This window comes from Carettochelys insculpta, chromosome 17, assembly GCF_033958435.1.
Source record: "Carettochelys insculpta isolate YL-2023 chromosome 17, ASM3395843v1, whole genome shotgun sequence".
Taxonomy (NCBI): domain Eukaryota; kingdom Metazoa; phylum Chordata; order Testudines; family Carettochelyidae; genus Carettochelys; species Carettochelys insculpta.
Window position 1 is genome coordinate 12,332,045 of NC_134153.1, and position 24,243 is coordinate 12,356,287.

Here is a 24,243-nt window from a genome sequence, read left to right on the forward strand (position 1 = left end):
ATCAAGGGCAGTATTGGGGCCACTGTGTGTATAATCATGGCTGAGAGGAGTCCTAAAACAACATCCTTGTATGTGTGACTGGGATATGTCTACACAGCAGCAATTTGGATTAGCACGGTCAGTCTGTGGTACTAGAAACAGCTGAGGAGATGTTGTGGTTTGAGCTCTGAATCCCCATCTTCCGCACCTGAGCTCCAGCTTGAGCCACAATTTCCAATGAGTTATTTGTAGCACAGTCCCAAGACTGTTGACCCAGGCTGTAGCACTTGCTTGCCATTCACTGTCTAGACATACCCCCCAACCTTCCACTCCAACAAGAGAAATTAACCATGCTAATTCATTTCTACAGCTCTGGAACATTTAGGGATGTGGTAGTTTGTTGTTGAAAGGTTGTTGTTCTTTATTGGAAGCATTTGCTTCAGCTACATTATTTAAAGCAGCTGAAGGACTAGTCTGGGGGCTAGTCCTTAATTAACACAGCCAGACATAACTCAAAATATATCTTTGTTTAGCATCACTGGAAAACACTGTACCCTGTTTACTGTCAGTCATGTATGCATTATATCCCTGGGGAAAAGACTGTCAATTCTTCTGTATTTAATGAACAGTTTCAGGAAATCATAAAGTTCCAACTCAGCACATACTTCTAAATCAAATGAATATCTCAGCAGTTATAATTTTAGCCAATAGAAAATTAATTCTGTCTGTCCATACACAAACTAACAATATGATTTTATCACATCCGTGAACCACGTAACTTATTAATTCTAGTGTTGTAGATACTGCATTTAGTAAGAGCAGTGATATTGAACTGAATTTCTTGAAGCTTATTCTCATTGGCCATGTCTACACTTAGTACAAAGTTCAAAATGGCCATGCTAATGGCCACATCGAAGAATACTAATGAGGCACTGAATTGAATATTCAGCGTCTCATTAGCGTTCATGTGCTGCCGGACACAGTGCTTTGAAAGTGCTGCTTTCGAACGTGTGCGGCTCCACGGGGGTCCTTTTCGAAAGGACCCTGCACATTTTGAAATTCCCTTATTTCTCTTTTCAAAATCCCCTTATTTCTCTCAGCTGAGAGGGATAAGGGGATTTCGAAATGTGCGGGGTCCTTTCGAAAAGGACCCCCATGTAGCCGCGCCGAGCCATGCGAGTTTGAAAGCGGTACTTTCGAAGTGCCGTGGCTGGCAGCATGCGAATGCTAATGAGCCGCTGAATATTCAGTTCAGTGCCTCATTAGTATTCTTCAATTTGTCCATTAGCATGGCCATTTCAAAGTTTTGGCCAAGTGTGGCCACAGCCATTTTGTTGGGATGTCTTTACAGTGATGAGATGATCTTTCCAGTTAAATACATAAATAATGACTGTGTCCCACTAACTTTAACCTGTAAATTCAAACCATAACCACCAGTTTTGTCATCTCCATCTGGATAACTTAGCTGGAATTCTTTCAAGCTAAAATAGGCCTATGTTTTGTGGTTGTTCTGTATCATGTACCAATATTTTTAAATTATAATCAGACTCAATATAGGATTTGCTATCCCAGGACAGGAGATCTACCAAGTCCAGACACATGTTTTCATCAGAGTCACAGACAATATTTGAGAAGGCTAATCAATACAAAATATAATGCACCTACCCAGACATGTCAATACTGCTTGTGGAGGAAAATTCTTTTCTGAGATCTGCAAATGATCATTTTATGCCCCAAGCCATCAGATTTTATAAGGTTTAGCTTAACTTACATAGCAACAAATGCAGCTTTTCCGTGACATGTAAAATAAATTCTGGATGTCATTTTCTTGAAGTCAACCTTTCTAAAGAATTAAGCTCCCATCTAGGTTCTCAGCTGAAATAAGCAGATCTTCAAAAGGACTTATCCAGCACTTCCCATCAAGAACAAGTAGCGCAACTGAGCAGTTTTGAAAACTTTTCCCTAACTCCCTTGGGACCTTCCAGGGTGCAGCTTGCTATAACTATATAAGATTATTAATGGACTGTGAAGTCTGTTAACTTTTTCTCAAATAGAGTAACTCCAGTTCCCACTTAAGTAATACTAAAGCCGTGGGCCTCATTAGTGAAGATTCAGCAAAAGAGGTCTCTTTGCCTCTCCTGGGCTTGGGAAATCTTTCATTTACCATGCATGCTGTCTCCACTTGGAGGACCTAATGATGAACTAATTTTCACATAGATTACACCAGTACATATTGTACTCTGTGGGCACCCCAAAAGCAAACCATTTTAATGGAGCATTCAGATAGAAAACTACTGGAATTTACTTCTAATATGAAAGCACAGTAGTCCAACACTCCAGTGTACAGTGCTGGTACAGGCAAGTGGCACAAAGCTGGCAAATGCAACTGTAAGTTTACATCACTATAAGATGGCATAAAATCTCAGTAAATTTTACACTCCATCCTTGCAAAAAAAAAAAAAAGGGGGTGGGGCACAAGAGGGGCTTAGGGTGAGGTGAGGTGAGATTCCATGTAGGGATACAAAATATAAATTGCACCAGCTCTCACATGGGAGATAGTAGGAATCCAGAATATATTGACCACTTCAACTTGCTAACTGTGTCAGTGAAGGTAGCACCGAGTTAGTAGGGTGCTAGCCACCTTGGTTATCCTTACTGTCTGATTCGGAAATCAGTGAAACTTCTGGCTGAAGTAAGAGTACAAAGTTCATAATTAGCCTGGATCATCTGCTTCTGCATTCATCCAACACCATCAATGAGACCACATATGGGTTATACCAAAATATCTGTTTAACCATGTGTGATGGAGTGGGGGATGATACCTGGGTGTACGTGAGTGGCTCACAGAGGGTGTGGGTCTCCTGCTGAGGGTAACCTTGACGACCAGATGACACCTTTGTACTGGAGACAGGAGGAGGTGGAGCCTGAGGGGTTTGAATTGGAACTGGGAGTTGGAAGCAGTTAGTCTGGGCTGAGAGAGAGCGAGACCAAGGAGGGGGCAAGGCCCCGGCTCTGGGGGCCCCTCGGGGACTCCTCTCCCCAACATGGATTGGACTAGCTGTCTCTGCCTGCTGTACTGACTCCTCTGTACAATGCTGTGTCCTGCCGGCTAATAAACCTGCTGTTCTCCTGCTGAGTGAGAGTCCTGCCTGCAGATGGGGTGCAGATCTTGGGAGACCCCAAACCCCATCACACCATGCAAGAGACAGAATATTAAATTATCACTTTTTAATGTGTGGTTGTATGAAAGAGCTATTTTATTGTGATTTTCATTTTCCTTAATTCACAGACAATTAGGAGAGCTACCACTCTCTTCTGAAGATAGCAAATTCTCAAAATCCTAATTGTGCATACCAATGTTGTAATTTTTCCATCCATGTTCAGAATAAATTTTGTTGTGCAATGAGGCATGTACGGATGTGCACCACCAGGAGAAAGAGCTGTGGGTACTCTGCTGATTAGCTGTGCAACACCTGAATCCTCCTGGGTGGCCACCCAAGTGCTCAGTTTACAGGGAGCAATGGTACATACATATACCAGAAAAAGTCATTCATGATTATAAATGAACATTATTACCTTCATATCAGAAGGTTAGTTATTTAAAATATATAAACATATGTACACGCACAGATTCCCTGTTACATTATTTAAAAAAAAAAACAAAACAGAAAGCCATAGGTGAAGTGTTTTAACAATAAATAATCTACTTTTCTATAAACATATAAAATCAAGCCAGCAAGTAAAAAATAGTGATACAAATGTGATAATTGAAAGATATATTCACTTTATAACTCTAATAATTTATTTATGAAATATATCCATATATATAATATATATAAAAAATTTGGCAGAGACCTTAGGCATTCTTGTTTCAATGTCTATTGCCACTATTTAACCTATATATCCATTTGTACTATGAAATCAAAGTTCAGTTCTATTCAATTTACAGTTTTTGTTTTGGTGTCTAACCATCTTTTAATAAAGTAAGAATGTAACTTGCTCATAATTTAACCTAGCAGGATTTGTATGATGATCTAACAAAGGAATCAGTAATGCCACACATTAGGAAATTCCTCTGTTACATTTTAAATCATATCATTTGGAAGTGACTCTTCCTCTTGCATGTTCTTTTGTTCCCCCCAAAACTGGCCAGCCCATACTTGCTGATGAAATCACTTCTGATGATGAATTTCCAGGGATCATAACTGTACTTGTTCCCATTTTCTTGACATTTCTACAATCCTTCAGCACCTCAGTGTTTGACTCAAGGGTTAAAAACATGTTTGAAACATCAGCAAATAGAAATCTATACACTGGGTATGTATGGCACAGCACAGATGGAATTAGGAGAAAGAAATTTTCTAATACAGTGAATTATTTTGAATGTATGAAGTTTAGATAATGATTTTGTATCTCAGTCTTATTTTCATCCTCAGCAGATTCTTGCTGGTAGTTAATTAGAGTTCCATTCATCAACTACATTGCATTTCTGGATTGAACTTTCTAGCACAGAAATAATTTGTGCTTTAATTAGGTAACCTATTGAATACTTACTGTATACTGCTATCTTGCTATATTTTATAATGATATAAATATTAACCATTCATATTTATTCTGCATAGATATTGTCATTTAAACATCTGCCAACAAAGTTACAATATGATGATTCAGGTTTGCATCTATTAGCAAGAGCCATATTTTTCCCTTTATCCTTAATGCAAATTCTCTAATTTACTAGATTCTCTGATCATAATTGCCTGCATAAAGCTGGACCTGTGTACTTGACGCAGACATTAAGCACTAAGTGCAACAGTATTATTGTTGAAAACATGTAAAAAAAAGTCATTGTTGAGTCTGTTTGTGTTGCTTATTCCCACCGCCCCACCCCCATCTCCAGAGTACATGCAAATACTCATCTTGTACTTGATAGTTTGAGAGTCTTGTCGGACAAGTATAAACGAATGCAACATTCTTCACACAGGTTCATGTGCCCTCAAACTGGCATCAATGCAATAAAGGCGTTGCATATTGCTGGATTATCTATTGGCGCAAGCCTGAAGCATTCCAGTATGTCCATCTCATGGGAGATGTGTAGCTTAGGTTCTTGCTTCTGAGCTTCAGGAAACAAACATTAAACCTTTAAGAAATAAATTTGAATAAAAATTAGTGGATTATACTGCACTGCATGGACCTGATTTTTGAGATCAACCTTCTTGTGACCTCAACAAGATTTGTGTGTGCAGTGAATATCACTTGGAATTATGATTACATCTGATTTTGAAGCAATATCATATGGATAAATTCCAATCAGGATTTTATAATCCAAACACTTCCCTTGAAAACTGCAGATATGAAGTTCTAGATCTGGTCTGTCTAGTTCCAGTGGCTGCTGCAGTGCATCTCAGAAGTGAAAGCATTTTGCCTCAATTCTGATGTCAAGTGAGATTAGTATTAAGAATGGATTGGGGAGTGCAACTGGAGAGGTTTAACAGAAAACAGAATCTAGGTCAAATTTACCTCGCTGCACCTGGCAATGAACCAGATTTACTGTTCCTTCTAAATATTTTCTCCACCCAGCTTGTTCCACTTTCTGCGTCTTGGCAACTTAAGTTTTACTGGAACAATATATGAATAGATGTATCCAAAGTTGCTCCAAGGCAAATTGAACAAAATCAAACATAAGTAAACAGCCACTAAAACCACGAAACATGTGACCAGTGCCAATAAATTTGTTGTCTTAATGCGTGAGACACAAGATCCTTAGATGTCCTAACTGATTCCTCATCATACAATGAGGCCATTCCTGTGAGAGCACCTTAAATAAGTCTGCAATGTAATAGAGTTACAAAACAAAGATCTTAGCCAAATTCTGATCTCATTTAGGCTCATGATTTTTCACTGATCTGAATGGCAAGATTTAGATTTTTGTATGCACTAGAATCCAAATTAATGTTTCCATCCAGCGCAAAGTAAAGCTTGCACATATATACTGTACCTCTGAGGTCCGAAACTGCTTAATCATCTGTGTTAATGAATGTTGCTGTGTTGGTCTTTGCCTGTTGTCTTTTTCTGTGATCCCTGATTACTATGGGAAAGACAATAATTTTAAGATTATTTTAGTGTTGCTACTTCAGATTTTGTCAATCAATACACAGCTATTTTTAAAATATCAAATAACATACTTTTCTTACAAAAGATTAAAACAGGCATATCCCATGGATTTTTTTCCTTTTGTCTGAAAAATATGCAGGATTACACATGCACCAAATCATGCTATTTATTATCCCAAATGGACAGGATCTCTGCTATTTCAGAGATGCCATGTCATTAAAAAAAAAAAAATCTAGAAAGCAACATTGAGCTACCATCCATCTATGAGAATTTCATTTAGAATTTACGAATGTGTTGGTCAATTACATTTGTTGTATGCAGCTTTATTCATTTGAATGAAGTAACTATACATATGCTCAGAGATGTTCAAAATTCACTTAATTATTTTTAAAACAGGAAATCAAAAACCCTCACCATCTGCTCTCCTGGGTTCTTGTGCAAAACAACATGCATTGCTTGTCATGTATGTCCAAACAAGAGCACCGTGATAAGGACCAATCTAAAGACTCTGTGCTCCTGCAAAGCTGTCCTGTAGACCTTTTGCTTCTGAAACTGCCTCGATAGTTAGACAACCCATATGGTACAATCCTCCTGTAATGAGAAAAACAGAGACACTATACAATTTTAGAAACTGGTTTGGTTACAGCTAAGTATCTATTTCTGATCATTTATATGTTCTCATTTAATAAAATGCTTTATTGCGCTCAGCTCCTGGACAAATCATTTGTGTCACAAAATTCAGTTGAAGCCAGTATTTGCACAGAAAGCCTTTCCCAAACCAGAATGCAGCTTCTCCAAGTTGAACCCGCATATTTGGAAAAAGGCAAATAAAATGTCATAAATGAAAATTAACTCTTAGTAGCAGAAAATACCAGCATGGAAAATACAATCTGGATTCTGCAGTCCTACTTGATAGTCACAATATACCAACTACCTCAGATCTGAATAGAAATACCATCAGTTGTGGATCATTTTAAGTCTCGCTAGTCCTTATTCTTATATCTGCACCAATCGCCATCCTCTATCTAGAATGTTTGTAGTGATATTACACATTCAGGGCTTGCGATAATATACACCATCTGAATAGCTGGCTCATAGATAAAACTGACACTTCATGACTTTCACCAGAACCATTACCTGTATGTTCTGTTCACTCGGCAGTGCTTGGGACATAGCCCCAAATCCATAAATATTGCAATGAAATGAACAAACCCCCTGATTGTAAGTCAACAATTGTGGAGATGACTGCAGCCCAGCTGCTAAAGCACAGTGACTGCGAAATGGCTCCACTACTGCTCATCTGCTAAAGACTATATTCAATGCACCACATCAGGAAAAACAATCCTCCTTAATCCCAAACAATCTGCCCACTTCACCCTTAACAATGGATGTGTAATAGCTTTGCTGATTGCCACCTGGAAGGGAAAAGGTTTTTCTGAGTAGATGCCCATAATATCCCAGTGTACACGCCTACTGGCAGCTGGTGTGATAAATCAAATTATCATGAAAATTATTAGAGCCTCTCTTACCACCATGTGGCTACCACATGGTACTTTCGAAAACCCACAAGATAGCTTGAATTTAGGCAAGGGTCAGGCCAATCTAGCCAACCCACAAAGCTGAAATTAGGAGAAAAACTGATCTTATTGTTAACAGAAACAGGATGAGGGAAGAACAAAGGAATATCATTTTTACAGAGCTGCAAAACAAAGCCTGACTGCTGTGAGTAAATAACTATTTAAGGGAGATGAACATTGCATGGTTGGAATGCACAGTTTAATTTGTCCTCATTAAATCCCATTAGGCTGGCACTAGTAGATCTTCACAAGTTTTCTATGCCACACTTCAGGGAAGTGGGAGGGAAACAAAGTGTAGAAAAATATCTTCCTGCTGTCTGCAAGACCACACAGCTCTGAAGATTTTGAATGTTACTGACAAGGGAAATGCAAGTTATTTATTCAGAGTTACCCACTTTTAACACATTATATGTGTGTGGTGTTTTCACAGCTTTTGCTGCTAGAGCTGCAGTGCACTTTCCAGGCAGTAAGTAAAAACATCCCCTCCTGATGTGAAATCATATCCAAGCAGGGAAATGCCTTGGAAGGAAAGAGACATTCCTTCTCTCTCCAGTAGGAGTTCATAGGAGCTGTGCTGTGTGTGACTAGCTCCTCTCCTACCTGCTCTTACACATATATGTATTTACCTCATCTGAAGGACCTAGGAACAACAGAGCAGAAACTGATGCTTAAACTAGCAGTATTAAGCTCCTGTGGGAATCTCCTCAGGGAGTCAAGTTTTCCAAGAGAGAGTGGTCAACAGAGCAGCTGTACGTAGCTCCACTCCCACCTCAGTCTTGGAAACCCCTTGGGCATAAACTCTCAAATGGAACATCCCCTGTTCATGGGGAAGGGAAAGCATTGCAACCCACAGGGTCTACTCTGCCCTATCCACATCGTCTGGCTAGTTCTGTTCCAGAGATACAGTACTTTCGTCCTACCTAGACCTTGAAACTGAGGCTGACCTGGCACATGAAAGTTAGTTATAAAGTTTCATCCTATTTAGAGCTAGATTTTGGAGCTCTTTACTCATGCCGATGAGCACATACTCACAAGACTGTGAGATCTTCAAAGTAAGAGAAAAGCCCATTTGTACAGAGAGCATTGTATATTTATAATGTTAGATGTGCTTATGCATGATGATAATGCACAAACCATGGTGTGGATTTTGGAGTAATGTGAAACTGAAAACTCTAATTTCTGGCTCCTGTGTTCAAGGAATTTTTTAAAGTGCTCCTGCAGCTATAATTGCATCACATGCTGAACAGAATAGAAAAATGCCAACAGAAATGTACAGTAAAGTGTTCCTCACATTGGTTAAACTAGTTGCCATGAAAAAGTCAACATCTTCCAAAAGTTAGCTTGGTTATTTCCTACACTATGTAAAGGAGAAACTGGTGTCTATGCTTCATGTCAAGTATTCAGGGATCTGAGAATGTATTCGAGTGTACTTCCTCCATAAGGACCAATAAATGCCCTGTAAACAGGGCCAAGGTCAGTGACAATTTGAGAAAATGTAATTGCTGTAAATGTAAGTGAATGTTTATACAGTAAACTCTTTCATATCTGCCATTCTATCATCCAGGACTCTCAAATAACCAGAATTTTTACCATAAGTAAATTTTAGTTATGTTTTCTATAAGTACAGTATAGTGAAAATAAATACAAATAAATACAGCAAATACAGTATAAATTTACAATGTACAGTACTACTGTTGTTGGTAAATAAAGTACTCTGCATACATTTTTGTTTATTTCTTCATATCTAATCTTGTTTTTCTTTAGGGTTATGCATTGCTAAGTATACTTATCTATTATCCAGAATATCTGAATATCCAGCAACCTACCACTCATGGGTATGGATATGAAACAATTTACTGTATGTAAGCCAATGTGAAGACCAGCTAGTGAGGGATAGAAAAATTACAACTCAACTGAAGTTCTCTTCAGATCTCTGTCTTCAGATCTTCGTTTGCTTCTAAAGCACAAATTCAAAGCAAAACAGAGGTAACTCAGAGTATTGCATAATACCAACTCAAGGCCTGTCCCACTTCAATCAACTGACAAAGAAATTTCTATTCCTTCCCGAATACTACTGTGGGTCCCACACTAGGGTTTTCTTAACTTTGGAGGTCCTATATGTACCCTTGGTTAAGAGTCAGGAAATGTTATTTTTGACTTCCTGCTATGGGTCACATCCTTTTGCCTAGTTCATGTGCTTGTTAGCTACAGCCCCCAGTTTCAAAGGCCCCAGTGGTCCAGGACTTGCACATGTTTTCCCATACCCTATTACCTCAGGCTTTTGACATTTTGAAAAAGTCAGGACTCCCTCTAACCAAATAGTCTCCTCCGTCCTCAGTGCCCTTATTCTCCTTCTGCCACTTCCTCTTTATTCTGGGTTCATGCATCCATTCTGTAATCCCCAGGCCCCTCTGAATTTGCCACCAGAATGCTGCTCTGTGTGGCACTGGGGACGTGGGGTGTGGGCAGTGCTAAGAGCTTGCCCTGGGGCTTGTGATGGCTGTCAGCCTTGCTGGCTAAGAGCACATCTATACTTCTGGGAAGACTGAGGCAGGCAGGAGCGATAGCTCAGTGGTTTGAGTGTTACTCTTTTAAACCAAGAGTTGTGCGTTTAATCCTTGTGGAGGCCATTTAGGGGTCTGGGGCAAATAGATTGGAGGAAAAAAAAAGTGCTAGGGATGGTGCTTGGTCCTGCCAGGGAAGACCTCTCAAGCTCCCTTCCATCTCTGAGGTATGTATGTATCTCTTATCTTATGCACAACATACAGTTGAGGCTTGAGCTTCTAGAGTTTGATTTTGCACATCTGGTAAATCAAGTGCAGCTCCCTGACCATCCCATGCCATCTGGGGTGCCAGAATGGGGCTGCCCAGTTGCTGGTGTGGTTGCCCTGCGGAAGGCTGGGGTTGCCAGATGCCACTAGGCTTTGGGAATGCTGCAGGAATGCTCCCTGCTCCAGCCGTGGCTGCTGCCCTGGTGGGGGGGCACTCCTGGCCTCCCCACTCCTCCATGCACCAGGAATGGTGCTGCCATCCTGCTGGGGGGGGGGGCTTCCTGGCTGTGGAGGGTGGCTGCCCCATGCCCTGCAGTCTTCACTATGGAATGTTGATGGGACTGTTTCTCCCACTGACCTTCCTTACTCTTCAGGAGAGTGAGGAGCACAGATTGACTGCCCCCCAGTGTCCCATATTTGGCAATAGTGAAATATGGTTACCCTAAGTATAACACTACTGCATTCGTAGTCACCCATGCAACAGAGTACATTTTGGCTGTGAGAACTTGAAGAAAATTTTAGCCTGTGCCTATATATCTAATTCTAGTATGTGATCATGTTTCAGGGCAGTGCACACCTCCTTTAGAAGTGAGAAAAATAGCATGGTGGAAGGCTTTTCCATATGAGGAAGCTCTTTAACATAAGCTAGAGTGAGAATATTAGTGCACCCCTCTTCCAAAACACATTAAACTCATGCATCTGATGAAGCAGGTCTTTGCCCACAAAAGCTTATGCTCTGAAATATCTGTTAGTCTATAAGGTGCCACAAGACTTTTTGAGATTAAACTAAAGCGCACAAAAGGACTCTTGGTGCAGTATAAGCGTGTCCACAAGGGGAGCCATTGTGAAATAGTTACTGCTGTCTATTACCCTCTGCAAACAAGCCCTGAGCAATCCAGATGAGTAGATAGCAGAAGCATTTGCCTTGCAGCATGCTTACTCTTAAATTGTTACACTAGAGTAATCAATTGCAGGCTTTTGTAGAGATGTAATGCTCAAGTTCAAAAGCAGGGAAGTGGAAATATATTCAAGATGCAAGGTGGTAATTAAGTCTGTCATCACTTTAACATTTATATTGCAGCTGTGTCTAGTTGCCAACCTGGTCTGGGGCCATTTTGTTAGGTACTGTGCATACCAATAGCTAATGACAGTATCTCTATATTTTATCATCTTTCATCGAAACATCTGATTGTTGTTATAGGCAGGGCAGCTTTGTTTCAAAGCAGTAAAGACGGGGGAAACTGAACTAGTGCCAGTTATTCTCAGTGTCAAACACAAGCAAGGACAGCACTGAGTTTTAATTGTGCAGCACTGGGGACACTGGTGAAAGTGTTTTTCTGAGAGAGAATCAGTCTTTCTAGTAACTGCAGCGTATCCAGCTAATTGCTAATGGAGATCTACTGAACAAATTAGATTTCTCCTGTCTGTAACTGACAAAGTGAGAAAAGGGTTTCAAGGGTGTTGATAATCAGATTGTCAAACTTGGGTTAACAAATATTGCTTACATGTTTAGCGATGGTTTCTTTTCTAAGCATAGAGTCTGAATAATTGTATGGGTGTGTGGGAGCTGGAATCCTCCAACCAGGCAATGGACCAGTAACAGAGACATTCTGCAGCAGCTACCGTAACCTGTATAGTTACTACATTCCTCTCCTCTAAAGGAGGAATGGTGGATGGATCTGTGTAGTTGCCAGTCACTGACCCATGCTGGAAATCTGTCCAAGGCAGCACCAGCAGCACACGAGCATGCCGAGGCTTCTGGCTTCATACTCTTGGATAAGTTTCATTGCATACAGTGCCTTGAAAAGGAAATGCAGGATTTTCCAAATACCAAATGAAACAATTCAGTAAAACACTTAAGCATATAAATAACTTTAAGCATGCGTACAGACTGCAGTGAGACTACTCGTATTTAAGCGTGGTGCTGGATCAGGGGCTAGATGTGTCACTTGCATGCAAATCTTTTATATTTCTTCAAGGTGAGAATAAGCAAGCTGATGTGCTAACTAGAGTGGATCAGAAATTTTCCGACCAATTCTCCTGTGCAAGTAGCCCTAGAGTTCTGCACATCAAAAACTGCAGCTGCAATTCAGGTCCTCAGATACCTAAAAGACCTTGATTGTTTGTATGTCCAGACGTCCCAGGCATAACAAGAGGATCACTTAAAAGTCAGGCTCTAAAAACACTCTTTTCTCTCCCTCATGAAATTATTGACATGTGCCCCATTGGTGTATGTTCAAAAAACATCCATGCATGGGAATAATGAAACATCAATTTTAAACTGGTGACATCAATGAAAGTTTTGCCCAAGCAAAAACTGCATGATCATGCTGACAAACAAAACATAACATACACAGATGCAGGATTTGTTCATGACTGAAAGAATGAATGATTTGGCTAATTTTATAGCTCCCTGCCAGTCACATTATAGTGCATGTTCTGTATCCACACAGACAGAATGCAACAAGTTTACTTTCCATTTTATAACAGAATGATGCTTGTGATGCTATAATTACTTCAGAAGCAGCTGCCATTTTCCACTTTCCCAGCCACTTAAATATAATAGAAGCTTGAATGCAAATCTGAGTTCCAGCAAAAAAAAAAAAAGGGGCAGGGGGCATGAGAGAATGAAACCTCCTGCATTCATTTAAGCTCCAATGAATTCAGTGTTAGACAATATTTTCTAGCAAAAGTCCAGGCCAGACAGATGATACATGGGGGTTCCCAAAACTTTGAGTGTAATCGTGAAATCTGTGAGATCCCTACAATGTGCAGGAGAATATATAATGGGAGGGAAGCAAGAATAATTCTTAAAACTCCTTTCCGTGCAACAAAGAGCCTTACAGGTGTAGAATCATGGGGCAGAAATTGGTAGGTGTTTTTTTTTGATTTCCTATAACAACTCCAGGACCCTAATTTACACTTATCTTAAAGCTGATCCAAACACTTGTATCTAATTTAGGTAATAGTCCAAACATTAGAGTGACACCCATTTGACTAACCAACCCCATTCATGTCATCCTGGCTTACAGCACAGTTTGGCCAAAGCTACTGGCTCTGGAAGCTTGGCAAAGCATTGTCTGTACCAAGGTAAATGGGGAAAGAGTCACACAGTTCACCAGGTAGTGGGGAGGGACACCTCTAGTCACTGAAGGCCTTGAATGAAGCCTGTGTCTTGGAGCTGTATGCTGGTGAAACTCCATATGCCCAGGAGAGAGGGAGATACTAAGGACTAGTGGATCTGCAACCAGACAGGTGTTACACGGCCTTCCCAGGACTCTCCCACATGACTCACAAAGAGAGAAGGCACAGCAACCACAGAATATTCAGAGCAGCCCCACTACTCTTATTTGTAGCCTGCCTGACTAGCCAACAATTTCCCAGTCCACGCTCATTTCTTTGGGCTGGACACAATGACTTAGGGATTTGGCCTATATTGTTCATAACACACACAGCCACAGCCCATCCCTCCAAAACGTCATGAAATAAAGGTTTTCTTCCATTCTATATCCCAATGAGTTCAAACCACAATTAATGCAATAATCCAGTTACACCAGGGTAACTCCATTTGTCTATGTAGCCAAGGTGAGAATGTGGCACAAGTAACACATTAATGCTCCCCAGGGAACAAGAGGGTTGACACAGAGCTCAGGTTACTAAGTACATTGATTTGTCTCAGCCCTGTATCTGAATATGCCCTAGAGCAGGAGAGGGGCAGTTCTTTTTATAATCCTAAACACTCTATCCTTTCTTCTCCTGCTTTACTTGTTCCTAGGTGCAAAGTGAAACACTTTTGGTGTGATTCATGTCTCAGGTAAACTGACTGGTCACCTCCATCACAAACAATTGCACATCTCTCTGCTGATACTTTGATGGACATAAATAAACCTCGGGTTTCTACAGACAGCTAAAAGGAAAGGTTCCCATGGCTGGACTCTAGGATGCAGTGGGATTCCCGTTTTTAATAATTACATCAGCTCTGTAAAATAAAATACAAATATTGAGGCTTCTGCACTACAAAATGTGCTATAGGCACTTATTCTGACAAGAGAGCTGAGTTGTTGTGATGTAGGCTAACCAATTCAGTAGACTCTATTGTAAACACACCAAAGTCCTGACAAATATTCATTTCAAGGTCCAAGGCATCCTTCAGTCTGCGCAGACTGTGGATCACGCCCTTCGTAACTCCATTTAAGATCGTGATTTGCACCGTTGACTCTGACTGTGGAGGCCCACATGAGAGTGACAGTCCTTGCTACATCTGCTGCATATGTAGTGGGTGTCTGGCAGGTCCTTGCTGTCCTTTCTATGGGCTCGCTTCTCCTCTGCCAGCTGTCTGATCTTCATCTTGCCCTTCTGAAGGCCCTTGTGTAGTTCCTGCTTCCAGCTGCTGCGGTCGTCTGCCAGCTCTTCCCAACTATCTGGGTCGATGTCTACCTCCTTGAAGTCCTTCTTACAGACATCTTTGTAGCGCAATTGGGGGTGTCCGGGAGGTCTTTTGCCAGGGGCTAGCTCGCCATACAGGATCTCTTTTGGGATCCTTCCATCATTCATCCTGCGGACGTGGCCAAGCCAGCGGAGCTGCTGCTGCCTGAGGAGAATATGCCTGGTTGGAATTCCAGCTTGCTCGAGGACAGCGTTGTTAGGCACTCTTCTTCCATGATATCCCAAGAATGCGCCTGAGGCAGCGCAAGTGGAAGACATTCAGCCTCTTTTCCTGGCGGGCGTACAAGGTCCAAGACTCGCTGCCGTAGAGGAAGGTGCTGAGGAGGCAGGCTCTGTAGACTTGCATTTTGGTGTGAGTGTGCAGCTTGTTGTTGTTCCACACTCTCTTGCTAAGTCTGAACAGAGTTGTGGCTGCTTTTCCAATCCTCCTGTTTAGCTCAGACTCCAGCGACAGGGTGTCGGTGATGGTGGATCTGAGGTAAGTAAACTCATGGACGACCTCTAAAGCGTAATTGTCAATGCTGATCCAGAGGTTCAGCAACGTCCTGACCAAGTACCTTTGTCTTCTTTAGGCTGATGGTAAGCCCGAAGTCCTTGCATGCTTTGGAGAACCGATCCAGCAGTTTTTGAAGCTGGCCCTCTGTGTGTATCACTACAGCAGCATCGTCTGCGAACAGCATGTCACTAATGAGCTCTTACCGCACCTTAGATTTAGCCTTCAGCCTTGCAAGATTAAACAGTTTCCCATCAGATCTTGTGTGCAAAAAGATGCCCTCTGTTGAGGATCCAAAGGCATGATTCAGGAGGAGTGCGAAGAAGATCCCAAACAACGTCGGAGCAAGGACACATCCTTGTTTGACTCCACTCCTGATGCTGAAGGCATCCGATGATGTGCCATCATATTGGATGGTTCCTCTCGTGTCTTCGTGGAAAGACTGGATCATCTTGAGTAGCCATGGTGGACAGCCTATCTTGTGGAGCAATTTAAACAGTCCATCCCTACTGACCAAGTCAAAAGCCTTGGTCAGATCGATGAAGGCAACACAGAGTGGCTTCCTGTGCTCCTTGCATTTCTTCTGCAGCTGCCTCAGGGAGAAGATCGTGTCAATGATAGATCTCTTGGTGCAGAATCCACACTGGGATTCAGGATACACCCTCTCAGTGAGCTTCTGGAGTCTGCCGAGGATGACACGAGCGAACAATTTACCAGTGATACTTAGGACGGAGATTCCACGGTAATTGTTGCAGTCACTTCTGTCTCCTTTGTTCTCATACAAGGTTACAGTGTTGGCGTCCCGCATATCCTGTGGAACCTCACCCTCTCTCCAGCACAGGCAGAGCAGCTTAGGGGTTCCAGGAGTGTGTCCAAGGCACACTTGATTACCTCTGATAGTATACCATCCTGGCCTGGGGCCTTTCCTACTGCAATGCTGTCAATAGCTTTCTTCAATCCGACCACAGTTGGTTCCTGGTCCAGCTCGTCCATGACTGACAGGAGCTCGACAGCGTTGAAGGCTGTATCAACCACAGTGCTCTCGCATGAGTACAGCTCGGAGTAGTGCTCGACCCATCGCTCCATCTGTTTGGCTTTGTCAGTGATGACTTCACCAGATTTGGATTCCAGAGGTGCCGTCTTGTTCTGGATTGGTCCCATTGCCTTCTTTATGCCCTTGTACATTCCCCTGAGATTACCAGAGTCAGCACACGTCTGGATACTGCTGCATAGCTTAAGCCAGTAGTTGTTGGCACAGCGCCTGGCTGTCTGCTGTACTATTTTTCTGACCACTCTGAGTGCTTGCTGGGTACTCTGACTTGGTGAGTGTTTATACTCCAGAAGTGCAGCGCGCTTCTTTTCGATGACTGACAGCATCTCATCGGAGATATCTTCGAACCAGTCGTTTGTGTTTCCAGCTCTTCTTCCAAACACTGACAAGGCCGTATTGTAGATTGTGTCCCTCAGATGCTGCCATCTGGATGTCGCATCAGCACCCCCAGGGCTGCTGCACAGATTCTCCTCAAGGGTCTCTCTGAACATTTCAGTTTTTTCTGAGTTTGCCATCTTTCTGGCATCAATGTGGGGCCTTCCAGTTGGTTTAGAATGGTGCAGCTTCTTGGGTCTCAGCTTGAGCTTGGAGCAGACTCGGGAATGATCTGTATTGCAGTCGGCACAATGGTAGCTGCGTCTCAGGAGGACGTTTTTGAGGTTGTCACATCTGGTGATGACCAAGTCTAATTGGTGCCAGTGTTCTGAGCGTGGGTGTCTCCATGACACTCTATGCTGTGGCTTGGTTCAGAAAAATGTGTTTGTGATGCACAGATTGTGGTACGTGCAAAGTTCGAGGAGACGCTGTCTGTTCTCATTCATTTTTCCCACACCAAAGTGACCTAGGCAAGAGGGTATAAGGATATGGTAGGATAATTCAATCATAGGCAGCGCAGAATGTCAAAAAGGAATCCAGATTTTTTTTTGTGGTGAGGACAACAAAAATAAAAATTCTGTAAAATGTCCCAGAAAAATAAAAGAGGTGACCTTGTTTAACACAGTTGCAGTGTGTCTCATCTTCTCCTAGGTCTTGAGATCTGGGAATTTAACTCCTTTTGGGCCCATTAGCTGGATGTGCTGCCTCTTTAGTGGCCTGCTTATCACTGGAGTTTCACCCTTTTAAAAGGGCTTTTCCCAGCATGCTATTCTCTAGCCTTTAATAGCTGTGCACCCCTAAAATGGCCAGTTCAAACGACTGACTACTGTTCTTTCTTCTCTTCCAGGTACTGTATTAAGGATTGTAGTTTGTGTTGTTTTCACTATCTTTCATTCCTGAGGTAGCTTAGAACCCTCATATGCTCTGTCTGCTTTTAAATATGCTGCTAAATGGGGAAGAATGCCTGGGTTTGTGCTATTGGAGGGTGAAAATTCCTCAGGCAGGCCATGGTTTGTGCTAAAGACCCCCTAGTCAATACTTAAAGTCTGAAGTAGGCCTATAATGTAGAGACCCAGCTAGCATGAGTGGAAGGATACCTCACTGGGCCCCCCTCTCCCTCTCACAAGACCCAGAGAAGGACATCCCAGCTCAGGCAGGAAGGGCGTTGAAGTCTGAAGGGAGGAATAGCTGCCTCAGCAACCACATTCCAAGGAGAGGCCCTGCATGTGGAAACCAATTGTTAGTGCTGTATGCTGTTAATGTCTTGTGCTTTAAATCTTCTAGATTAAACCCCTCAGATTCACCAGTATTGAGGCATCACCACATCCTCTATCCTATCTTGACATGAACCCATCATTGTGTATCTGTTTTATGTAGCATGTAGAGGAAACCACCTGTACTAGAGATAAGATGTTCTATAAACTATGCGTGGAGATACTCTGTAACCTTTTTAGATTATTGGTTTATTGTGCTCATTTCATCTTGCTGCTAGAACCTGTCCACGTCATAGTTTCCCTCCACTCATCAATAATGTATATATTCAGTTGTAATCTATTCTCTGGCAGTGCTTCACTGAGTCCTGATGGGCAAAGTGGCACTCCACCAGTGCTGTGTGTAATAAATCCTCCCGCGTGCTTCATACACAGTGTCCCGACTTTGTTGCAACACCATAATTGACAGGACTATGTATAAATGCTGCATATCATCATCCTTTGAAAATGGGAAAGATGCATTCAAGTTACTCCTTGCGTTATGAGAATGCATCTTACCTTGCAGAAGATGTATCAAGTATTATACTAGCCCAGGTTTTTTAAACATGACCAGTGATTTTTGGTTGCCTGTTTTTGAGAGCACTTCTTCATACTAGAACTGGATTGGAAAAGATCCCATGATATTTGGAGGTTTGCAGTGTTTTCTAGTCTTGTGTTGGAACAAAAAGCTAAAACCACAGAAATATTTGCAAATCAAAAGACAGAAAATTGTGCATCACAGATTAATCAAAATGTTTCAGATGGAGCTGGGAAATTCATCACACCTAACTGTTTTGAACAGTTTTCATTTCAACAAATTGGCATTTTTAACAAAAAAGAAAAGAAAAGAAAAAATTAATTGGAAAAAAATCCTGACTAGCTCTTCTTGAGACACCTTGGAGGCCTAATTTTTCAGAAAGTACTGAATATACCATCTGAAAATCAGATCCCATTATGCCAAAATCCAGACAAGAAGGAACGACTGGGGAACACTTAATGCTAGTTTTGGTTTCTGAGATGTTTACATTCATATTTTCATTTGGCAACCATTATGGAACATTCTGTTGGCAGGTGGTGAGGTCAAAGGCAGTCACTGCCCTGTACATTCCTTTAGCATAAGGAAAGCCTTTTGGGTCAATGTTGGAAATATTATTTTGAGGAGAAGTGTGGGCTGAAAAAAAGGTCCCTAACTATCGTTGGCATGTTTTGTCATCTGACAGAAATGTTCTGAGCATTTTGGCTCTGCTCATTTAGAAATGTTAATTGACAAGTATATGTACAGTGACTACCACCCTGGCTTATTAGGGAAGTGAAAGCAGCTATACAAAATAAAGGGGTGGGCTGGTGAGAAGCTGATACTGATGAATAAAAATCAGATGTTAAGTATGAAAAGAATTGATAAGATAACCAAAATGGCACAAGGAGTAGTCTGTGGCCAGCTAAATTAAAGAACATTAAAAGAAATGTAAGTCTATTAATAACAAAAATACTCTTAAAATGGTGTTGGTCATGGTAGAATTATCAATAGTAATGCAGAAAAGACTGATGTGATCAATGAATAATTCTGTCCTGTATTTAGGAAAATAAGACATGCTACATCCATATTATAAGATGGTGATTAAATACTTTTCACTCCATTACTAACTAAGAATAATGTTAAACAGCAGCTACTAAAGTTAAATATCTTTAAATCAGCAGGTCTATAGAAACTAGATTCAAGAGTTTTAAAAGAGCTTTGTGAGCAGCTCTCTACAACATTCATGTCGATTTTCAGTAAGTCCTGGAACACTGGGGAAATTTCAGAGGCCTGAGAGAAATCTAATATTATGCCACAATTTAAAAAGAAAGATAAATTGGATCACCTGGATACCTGTAGGCCTGACAGCCTGACATCAATCCCAGGCAAAGTAATGGAACATTTAATATATGACTACTTTAGTTAAAAAAATAAAATAAAATAAAGGAGAATAATGAAATTAGTACCATCCAAGACAGATTTATAGAAAATAAATTTTGTCAAATTAATTTGATATTTTTGATTATGAGATTGATTCGTAAAGATAAAGGTGCTGCTGTAACGTACATAGACTTCTGTAAGCTAATGGAGCCGTGCTGGGATTATTTTCATGGCCCTATGCTATTTAATATTTTTATCAGTGACTTGAAAAAAAACCAAAGTCATTATTGATAAAGTTTGCATATGTTATAAAAGTTCAGATAGGACAAACAATGGAAAAACAGATAATTGATACAGTGTTATCTGGATCACTTGATAACCTGGGCACAAGCATTCAATAAACATTTCGAGACAGCCAAATAGATAGTTACAAATCTAGAAGTAAGGAATGCACGCCAATAGGTATGGAATTTGAAAAAATCTTGGAGTCATGAATAATCAGTCGCTCACAGGTCATAGAAACAGGTGAACCCTGATCAGAGGTATGTCTGCACTAGGAAATTAGGTCAAATTCTTAAGATCATTTTTTAACACCCAATTTTATAAAGTCAAGGGTGCATGTCCACACTGGCATATGAAGTCGATGGAATGCATCCCCATTAGGTTTGGCAGCTTAGACTTTGTCAGCAACGCATGGTGGGTACCTATCCAGAGTTAGCGCTGCCTTCTTACATTGTGGGTTAAGTTCCCAGTGTATGACAGGACAAAAAAGCGCCATGGGTGGTTCTGGGTGTGTGTTGTCAGCTGCCCATAGTGCCTATGCTGTGGGTGCTGTTTATGGGCTCTAGCAGCCCCAGATGGCCCCCATGGTCTCTGCGCCAGCTCCTGCAGACAGCCCCATCCCTTGTCCAAGTCCCAGTCCTGTTCTCCACTGTTGCAGGCTGCACCCAGCCCCAACTTACCAGGAGGTTGTGAGCAGAGCAGGCCAGAGCACTCAGGAGGAGCAGAGGACAGCCATGAGCTGGAGAAAAGCATCAGTTTCCCCTTGAAAGCACTACTTCTCTCCAAGTGGCTGTGTGGCCATCATCTGTTCCTCCAGCTCACGTTCATACCGCTCACTGCCACTAATACCTCCCACCTGCTCCCCTGAGGCTGCAGGTGAGCTTCCCTCTCTACCCTGCTTCTGCCTTTGGTTGCCAATTCTCCCAACTGGATCAACCAGATGGATGCCATTTGCAGCAATCTCGTCTGGCCTAGGAAAATTGGCAGCCCTACTGCTGCCCCCAAGCCCAAAGCTTCTGCCCTCCAGCCTCCCCATTCTGCAGAGTGACCACTCTTCCTGCAGGGTTGGGAGCAGTGTTGGGTTGCATAGGGCATCAGCACTGGTAAGGTACAGTCCTGTACACAGGAAGTTAGGGCATATAATCACAGTGGTTCACTCTGGGCTCAAAAGTCACTAAACTCTTTCAGCACCGCTCTTCTACACATTGCTCCCTGACATTTCTTGAAAGAGGACAAGAGCTACTTTAGAAGAAACATGATTTCTGTTCAGCGGTAACAGGAGCGGCAGTGGGGTCTGAACGTGGAACTGTGACACTGGAAATCCCAGTTTGACCTTTTATTCCATGGTAGCCTTGATTAAGTCATTTAGATCCTGATTCAGCAAAACACTGAAAGGTGCTACCTTTAAAGACATACTTAAGTCCTTTGACTAACAACTTAGCATGTGCTAAAATTTTTGGGTTTTTTTTCCCTGTAAATCACCTTTAACTGTGACATCCAAGCAAAGCATTGACTTCATAAGAAGTGCAACATCAGGCTCAACTGAGTTATTTTTTCTTCTGTGTATGCTTATAGTGAAAATACCTGGATGCCTGTACCCTGCTGGCTTGGACTATTAATAATAGCCAGCTCAGTAACAGAAATTGAGATGTACGCCTTGTCTATATTCGTGCACTATGGTTAGCCCTCACACTGTGCAGCTTGCCACAGGGTATTTTTAGGAAGGATTGTAAAGCCTCAGATTTTCCAGATCTGAAGAAGTGGATCTAGCTCATGAAAGCTCATCACCTAATAAATTATTTTGTTAGTCTTTAAAGTGCTACAGGACCTACTGTTTTGTTTTGTGACGATACAGACTAATAAGGTTACCTCTCTGTGACTATTCACAAAGGCAAGTTCAGCACCACATGATGCAAATTTCTCATCTCATCATTCTATGACCAGCCAACTTGGTTTCTAGCCACTTTTCAACCAACCTGGCAACCTGAAAGCCTGGATCCTGCCCTGCTCCTCAGTATTGTGCTGTGCCTTATGATTCAAGGCTGGAAGAGGAGCTAAATGTTGGGGGAGACTATTCAGCTAAGGGAGCTTTTTAACAGTCATTATAATGTGTGTTGCTATAGTCTGCTGTGCCTGGCACTGCTTGCTTGCACTGTGCTATGAACCTTCCAATGACTGCTGTATGTGCCTGACTATAGCAGTGCACATGCACCTATTGCTTTTGTCAGTGAATGTGACCAGCAGCCACCATATGATGGAGAGTAATAAAGATAATAATCTACTTGTGAAAACAGAATTTATTCCACACCCATGCAAACTTATCTATATAGTGCTAAGGTAAACTTTATACATGCAGGGGAGAGCGCCAGGTGGCATGTGCCTGATGGTGCTGAGGGCTGCCAGGGGGAGGGGCATGGTGTAGGTTCAGGAAGTAGAGAGCTGGCTGCAACCAGCCCAGCCTTTCATCAGAGGCCCAGTCCTTTCAGGGAGCACAGAACCAGCCCTGCACCTCCAGCACACACACACATACACCTTTCCTGGGGCTTGGCAAGTCCATTTGCTGCCCTGTGCTGGCCACTTAGGGTGATGTAAACAGTGTTCCCTGCAAGCTGAGCATTTGGGCAGCTGCCCAGGAGAGACTCAAGTGCCACTTAGCTGATTTGCAGAGCCCACAGCTGGCAGCATGTGTTTTTATTGGTGATGCACATCTGCACATGCCCGAGTGCACATAACAAAAATTTATTCTGCCCATGGATTAAAAATAAAGAGGGTACATTGGTCTACACTGACACTGAATTGCTCTAATCTAACTACATCACTCTAAGCAGTAGGCCTCACATAGACATGATTTTGGTAAGTCAGCAAAGTAGGGAAGCGGAGAGAGGCAGGAGGAGAGAGAGCGTGTAGTCCGCCATAGTTCAGACTCACATCAGCTTAACTTTGTAGTGTAGAAAAGATCTTAAATAAATCTTAGTTTCAGCTAGCCCCAAAATGAGTGGCAAAGGGCTTGTCTACACTTTCCCCCAACTTCGAAGGGGGTATGTTAATCAGGGCGATGGGAGATTACTAATGAAGTGCTACGGTGAATATGCAGCACTTTATTAGGCTAATTCTCCCCCACAGCTACTTGGAAGTGCCTGCAGCTACATGCATGCCAGCACTTCACAGTTTGACACTTCGAAGTGCCCACACTACTTTGAAGTGCCTTTACTCCCCAAAATTTTGAATAAAGGCACTTCTAAGTAGCGTGGGCACTTTGAAGTGCCCGCGGCTACACGCATGCCAGCACTTCAAAGTTTGACACTTTGAAGTTGCCATGGGGGAGAATTAGCCTAAAGAAGTGCTGCGACCTCACCACAGCACTTTATCAGTAATCTCCCATCGCCTTGATTAACATGCCCCGTTCGAAGTTGGGGGCAAGCGTAGACCAAGCCAAAGTCAAATTACTTGTTTTTTTTTTTTAATGAAAAGAAGTTACTCAGTTCACAAATTAAGTAATTTCTCCACCAGCAACCATCCTGCCACTAGCATTCAATGTATATTCTTAAACAGAGAGCTTCCCTTCTCTCCCTCTCCCTCCTGAAATGAAGCAGGAGAAGGACAGGATCCCATAACCCAATACAGAAGTGGACTATACTGCCAATATATTTTTAAACATTCTTGCAAAAATGTATTCAAGTAAAACAACAATCTATAGCAGGTCCGCTGGCATAGGTATGTTTCCTAAATTAGATATTGTAAGAATAGTCACCGGGGCTTCCCCAAGTTATACAAAAGTATGTGTTATGTAGGCTAGCATCTAAAAATATAACAGGCTGAGAGATTACATGTTATTTCCTTAGAAGGCAACAACAAATCAGAGGGGCTAGGCACCCAAACCATATTAATTAATTTACTTCTGCATCTAGAAAATATTTAACCACATTCGGCTTTTGTTTGCACCCATGAAGCTTAATTGACTCCACTAAAATCCCACTAGATATTCTAATACTGTATAACAACACTTAATGG

At 41.9% G+C, this 24,243-nt stretch overlaps 1 protein-coding gene across 1 annotated transcript in view; it reads right to left on the reverse strand.

The window, feature by feature from the left end:
- Positions 1 to 2,244: 2,244 nt before the first annotated feature.
- EDN3 (endothelin 3) overlaps positions 2,245 to 24,243 on the reverse strand; it is a 40,765-nt gene continuing 18,766 nt past the window's right edge. The window contains exons 3-5 of the mRNA XM_075011866.1: positions 6,505 to 6,681; positions 5,975 to 6,064; positions 2,245 to 5,116 (exon numbers count right to left, since the gene is read on the reverse strand). Of these exons, the coding sequence (XP_074867967.1) occupies positions 6,007 to 6,064; positions 6,505 to 6,681 (235 nt within the window). The 3' untranslated portion in view covers positions 2,245 to 5,116; positions 5,975 to 6,006. The remainder of the gene's footprint in view (positions 5,117 to 5,974; positions 6,065 to 6,504; positions 6,682 to 24,243) is intronic.